Source organism: Diospyros lotus, chromosome 5 (assembly GCF_014633365.1).
Source record: "Diospyros lotus cultivar Yz01 chromosome 5, ASM1463336v1, whole genome shotgun sequence".
In the NCBI taxonomy this organism is placed as follows: domain Eukaryota; kingdom Viridiplantae; phylum Streptophyta; class Magnoliopsida; order Ericales; family Ebenaceae; genus Diospyros; species Diospyros lotus.
Window position 1 is genome coordinate 21915811 of NC_068342.1, and position 6108 is coordinate 21921918.

Sequence of the window (6108 nt, forward strand, 5' to 3'; positions counted from 1 at the left end):
GCCATTGGATATATCTCACCTTTTCAAGACTTGATCCTAACCCTTGGATCATTTTAGTCTTCCAATACCAAAATTAGCCATTTTCTCAAATATTTATTTTGACTAATTTCAACAAATCAACTTGAGTGACTAATTTCACTCTTTCTCATTTAATAAAATCTCCATATTTTTCAAGGCATTAATGGGAGACCATTTTCCCATTTTCCTTTAGATTTTTATAATTCACCATAATTTCAAGTATTAATGGTGACTAATTTCACATTTTCTTTTTGGATTTTCCTTAATCCATATAATCATGCATCTCATTAAATGCTTGAAAGACCAATTAACTTTTCTTTTGCATTTAATTAAATCACCCCATTTAACTTGGACCACAAAATGCCAAGTGTCATTACAAGACACTAACCTTGGCTTCCAAGCTTCTATCTCCACCATCCATGTGGCATCACCACAATTATCCACCAATTTAGGGAAAAATATAATTATTTCCTCCAATAATTTCATATTCTCCATTTTCCCTATTTCCATAATTAATTTCCTCCATGGAATTAAATTCCAAATTCCAAAATACCCTTTGTGAATTTATTAATCCCTTATCTCTACATAATTAAAAAATTGGGATTTAATTCACCTACTCACCTAATTCCACATAAGAATTATTTTCAATTTACCAAAATACCCTTTTTATTGGATTTCACTATCTAAATTACCAAAATACCCCTCTCATAGGGCACCTTCAATCTCAAGGATCCAACACCTTCTCATGGGCATTTTTGAAATTTTCTCACTTTCTTTCTCATTCTTTTAACACCGGTAACACCGGGTGTTACAACTGGTGTCAGGCACTGCTTACTAGTTCTGCCGTTATGTGATTATAGCATGCCTAGTTATATTTTATTCTTGTTGCATGGTTTGGCGTGCACATGGGTACGGGCTGCATGTTGGGATTATCATGATTTGGTTATGCTTGGTCACAGACATCCTAGTTTGGTTATGATGCATCCAGCACAGGCATATGCATCGCGTGTGGTTTACTATGTGGGCGGAGCATGGCCTGATGCCTGGATGTATGGGCGTCATGTATCACGTTGATGCTTACTACGCCATTGCATTTTATGTGCATTGCATGGTTACTGGTAGTTATTAGTTCTCAGACGGGAGTACCATTCCGAGGAAGCCTATGGCTTGGGTGTCGGGAGTACCGACATGGATACGGGTGACGGGAATACTGACCCGGGATAGTGCGCACAGGTTTGTTGGAGATCTATGTTGCCTTTCAGGACAGCGGTAGGTTGGTATGGGACTTGGGTGCCAGGTGTCTTATATGTGCCCTAAGGACCGGTATGTGCTATTATTATGCTGCACTATTGTATTGTTGCATCACATGGCTTGTGTGTACGTGCGGGATTGTGTTGGGGTGATCTCCTTGATTTATTGTTTAGCCTTCATTTTCTTATAAACTTGCTGAGTTTTGCGACTCACATTGCTTTCCATCATTTCAAATAAGGGTAAAGTAAAGGCCGATGACGAGGATCGTTCCACCTAGCAGCCAGCCGTACCTGTAGGGTGTACATTTAGTTTGCCCCCGTTGTCTCTGATATTTTGTTAGGAGTTCTGTCTCTCATTTTTGACTGTGCTGGGTTATTCCTTGTATATTTTATTTGTTGGCACAGGTGTCTATATATTTTTATATATACTCCTTGATCGCTGTTCTAGCGGGATACTTGTGGGCGTGCATGTATATCGTTTTGCTTTCGCTGTTGTTGTTTTTTTTTTTTTTTTTTTTTTATAAGTATGCATGCCAGGGTATTTTTGTCTTGTGTTTATTTCTCTTCCCTTATGTAAGCGCTTTCGTTTGGATAGATCGGGTGGTTGGAATATCTGAACGGGGTGTTTACAGAAAGAGAGAATGAGGGGGAAAAAGGGATGAGCAGAAGGGAAAAGGAAAGCAAGTGAGCGAGTAAGAGAGAGAAGAAGATATTGCTTTTGAGCTTTCCTTTCCATTGAAGATATTGCAAAGTCTTTATTTTTAAATATCATTATATCTCACCAATATATTGCAAGATTTCGTGGGGGTGGCACTGAGGGTGGCATTGCGGGGGGCCAAATAGCATTACTCTAACATTTTTACCTCTTCCCCAAACAAGGTACAAGAATTTCATTGCACACTGAAATTTAATTATTTATGTAGAATCAATAATATATACAAATGAAACTTTTATAGAGTTATACAGAATAACTCTTGAGAGAGTTTTGAGTTTCGATCCGGATAATTCAATCTAAAATATGGTAGAGGTAGGGAAACTCAAATTAGATTTCACATTTTAAGACTTTATCTTAGTGCTTGCTATAAGTGAAGTCACATATTTAATTTTTAAATTGGGGAACACATGCATTAATTTGGGTGTAGATAAGATTGTGAGTTTGAGTGTACATATGTAGAAAGAACAAAGTTTCTTTCAAAATGTCATTTACCATACAGGGTAACATATTTGGGGGGAGTGATCGCGGAGCTCGCTGTTTTGATGGGAAGGCTGGAGAATCCAGTCAGGACCCACCCTTCTCAGGGGCCTCTCCTGGAAGGAAGAATAAATTTTAACGGCTTCATGGCAATAACGTCTTGCTGTGGCTGCTCTGTAAGACCCGAATCGCAAATCCAATTTTGACAAGAATACTACACTGCCACTGTTTAACCAATTGAAGACAGCAGCTTTCGCCAAGAGATCCTAGAATATCTCTATCCATGTTATTGGGTTGCAATCATTATGAACGAACTCAAGCAGATCCATGCTCAAACTCTCAGAAGTGGCGTCGACTTCACCAAATTTCTTATTGTGAAGCTCCTTGAAATCCCAAACATCCCTTATGCCCGCAACCTGTTTGACTGTATTCCTAAGCCAACTTTGTTCCTCTATAACCGGCTCATTCAGGCCTACTCTTCTCATGGCCCTTACCTTCAGTGCTTGTTACTCTACACCCAAATGTGCCTGCAAGGCTGCTCCCCAAACCAACGCTCCTTTACCTCCCTTTTTGCTGCCTGCGCTTCCCTTTCTTTCCCTTATCAGGGTCAAATGCTTCACTCCCACTTCCTCAAATCGGGTCTTGGATTTGATGTCTTCACCTTCACAGCTTTGGTGGACATGTATGCCAAATTCGGCATGTTAACTTCAGCTCGCAAGCAATTTAGTGAAATGAAGGTAAGAGATACCGCCACCTGGAATGCCATGATTGCGGGTTATGCAAGGTCTGGTGATATGGAGGCAGCATTAGAGCTGTTCGAAGCCATGTCTTCCAGGAATGTGATATCCTGGACGGCAATGATATCTGGATATTCACAGAACGGGCAGTACGCAAAAGCCCTGGATATGTTTTTGGAAATGGAAAAAGAAAAGGGTGTGAGTCCAAATGAGGTGACCATAGCTAGTGTTCTTCCGGCCTGTGCAAATCTTGGGGCACTGGAAGTGGGCCGGAGGATTGAGGATTATGCATGTGCAAAGGGATACTTAAACAATTTGTTTGTTTGTAATGCTATCCTTGAGATGTATTCCAGATGTGGTAGAATTGATATGGCAAAGAGGGTGTTTGATGAGATTGGTTGCAGGAGAAATGTATGCTCTTGGAATTCAATGATCATGGGTTTAGCTGTACATGGAGAATCCTGGGAGGCCCTTCAGCTCTTCCATGAAATGCTGGTAGGTTGTCTATCCTGTGTTCATTACTTCTTGTGTACATTCTTGGACACTCACTGACATGTTTATGTGTTTTTTGTATGAATACAAATACCAGAGACAAGGAATGGCCCCTGATGATGTCACATTTGTGGGAGTTCTATTAGCATGCACTCATGGAGGCGTGATTGTAACGGGACAAGAGCTTTTCAAATCAATGGAACAAGACTTCTCAATCACTCCCAAGTTAGAGCACTATGGATGCATGGTTGACCTTTTGGGCCGTTCAGGAAAGTTGCGTGAAGCTTATGATGTTATACAAAGTATGCCTATGACACCAGATTCTGTTGTATGGGGAACTCTGCTGGGGGCATGCGGCTTTTATGGCCATGTTGAGCTGGCTGAGAAAGCAGTGGAATCACTCTTTGAGCTTGAGCCATGGAATCCAGGAAATTATGTAATTCTTTCCAATATTTATGCATCAGCAAGCCGATGGGATGGAGTTGCTAGGCTAAGAAAGTTGATGAAGTGGGGACAGATAACAAAGAAAGCAGGGTATAGTTTCATTGAAGAGGGAGGCCAAATTCATAAGTTTTTTGTTGGGGATAGATCACATCCACAATCTGTTGACATATATGAACTACTTGATGAAGTTTCAACTAAGATGAAGGGTCTTGGAAGTACATCAGATCTAGACTTTATGATTGAAGAATCAAGCATAATTGAAGAGATCTGCTAATTTCGCTGCTTCATTAGGAAGAAGTCTTGAATATGGCAGATTAAAGAGGTAAGTGATTACCTTTTTTCATTTTTTTTTTCTTTGGCCGTTTGGTTCTCTGTTTTCTAATTTCCCTGCTGAAGTAAATAGTTTCCTTTCCCTTGGAACATTTTTGTGTGAGCATGCAAGTTTGGTTTTGCTCCCAAAGCTTCCTGCGCACGTCATTTCATCTTGATCAATGCTGTCAACATGCATTCCCGTTTTTGATTCTGGGATTCTTAGCATTTAAATTTATGCCTTGCATTGCCTTTCTGGTTATGAAAGAAAGGGCGGCACATGATTTTTGGGAAAATGTTTGTTTCATTGTATAAGGTTCTTAATACTTTGATGAAAATATGAATTCTTCAAATGTTCCACTGGACTTAGAAGTGCAAAAACAATAGTCTGATCATGAAGTATTTCTAGCTTTAGTTTACTAGACTTCTGATAAGTGAATTTGTGTGCAGGAAAAAAAAGAATAGGAGAAGAGGGAGACAAGAGGAGATAATTGTTGTAATTGCTCATGTTTATTTGGTAATTGTTACTGGCTATTTATAGACCAGTTACAACTTAACAACCAAGTAATTCAACTAACCAACCAAGAAACAATAAGAGATAACATGGAGTTATTTTTATGCAGCCACGGAGCACGTTGAATTTGTCCAACCAATTCCAAGGCTTCTGTTATTCACCCACAACAATTTCCTAGAATGATGATCCACCACCTTCAAACCATGCTTAAACGTACATATCAACTTCATCTCCTTGCTTCCCCTGCTTCTTTCACTTTTTATTTTGTCTTTTTTCTTTATTAGAATTAGGTACCTGATCCATTGATATCTGGCCCTTTTTCCAGAATTTTTGTGCTACACTTGTTACGCTTGAAATTGTTAATGTGCCATCTACATTGCCTCTCTCTCTCTCTCTCTCTCTCTCTCTCTCTCTCTAAGTGTATAACATTTAGTTTGATATAAATTCTATAGTTAATGTCGTGTAAATAGTGCCTTTGTTGCCATCAATTATGTGACACCCCACCTCCCCGGGCACGTCTAGGGGTTAAGATTCTCATTATTAAATCACCAACCTCCCTATCAAGAATCTACTAGGATCCAACTGAAAAACAAACTTTTGGTTATTCTAGTTAATTTTTGTTAGCTTAACCTTTTATACCTCATACCAAGCCCAACATTATGTTGCCCAAAATTTGTTTATTTTTGTTAGATCGGGTTAGCTATGTTTTGGCCCAATTAGTTTTCTTTTTCCTTTTTCTTTTTACTTTATGGCTTAAGTTTAATTCCATATACAACGAGTGATCGGCCCATCACTCAGGGACAATTCTTGAAACTCCCAAAACAGCTCCTTGAGCCTTAAATTTCCAAATTTAATAAGTTGGTATAATTATCCCCGTTTTAGCCCAATTTTCACACTTTTCGTGTAGAGGTTGTTTAGTTGTGAAAAATGTTTTCTACAACTGAATAGGCTCTTTATTAAATGAATGATTGACTTTTCTATTTGATTTTTTTTTCTTTTATAGAGCAACTTTCCGAAAACTAGGGTTGTTTTCCACAATTAAACAGCTCCTTAGGTTGCATTTTCTTTATTTTTCAATTTTCAGTTTTGAGTTTTAAATTCATTTTCAGTTTTCTGTTTTGATAGTCTATTTTTAGAAAATTGAAAACGTGT

General features: G+C 38.7%; 1 protein-coding gene across 3 annotated transcripts; it reads left to right on the forward strand.

Annotated features, from left to right (window-relative positions):
* Window positions 1-2147: 2147 nt before the first annotated feature.
* Window positions 2148-5413, forward strand: LOC127801238 (pentatricopeptide repeat-containing protein At5g08510). 3 transcript variants are annotated; one of them, XR_008022991.1, is made up of 4 exons: window positions 2148-3692; window positions 3787-4455; window positions 4893-4959; window positions 5066-5413. XR_008022991.1 is itself a non-coding variant. In XM_052336168.1 (3 exons), the coding sequence occupies exons 1-2, from the start codon at window positions 2766-2768 to the stop codon at window positions 4405-4407; spliced, it is 1548 nt and encodes a 515-aa protein (XP_052192128.1). In that variant the 5' UTR covers window positions 2148-2765; the 3' UTR covers window positions 4408-4455; window positions 4893-5413. The 3 variants fall into 3 exon arrangements, 2 of the variants coding, with proteins under 2 accessions (XP_052192128.1, XP_052192129.1); XM_052336168.1 differs by having other exon boundaries at window positions 4893-5413; XM_052336169.1 differs by lacking the exons at window positions 4893-4959; window positions 5066-5413 and having other exon boundaries at window positions 3787-4459.
* The last annotated feature ends 695 nt before the right edge of the window (window positions 5414-6108 follow it).

What these genes read in the sequence shown, in the direction of transcription:
- LOC127801238 (XM_052336168.1), top strand. Translation starts at nt 2,766, where the DNA reads ATGAACGAACTCAAGCAGATCCATGCTCAAACTCTCAGAAGTGGCGTC. An exon ending in AGCTCTTCCATGAAATGCTG is followed by an intron (nt 3,693 to 3,786) that starts GTAGGTTGTCTA and finishes TACAAATACCAG; the next exon opens with AGACAAGGAATGGCCCCTGA.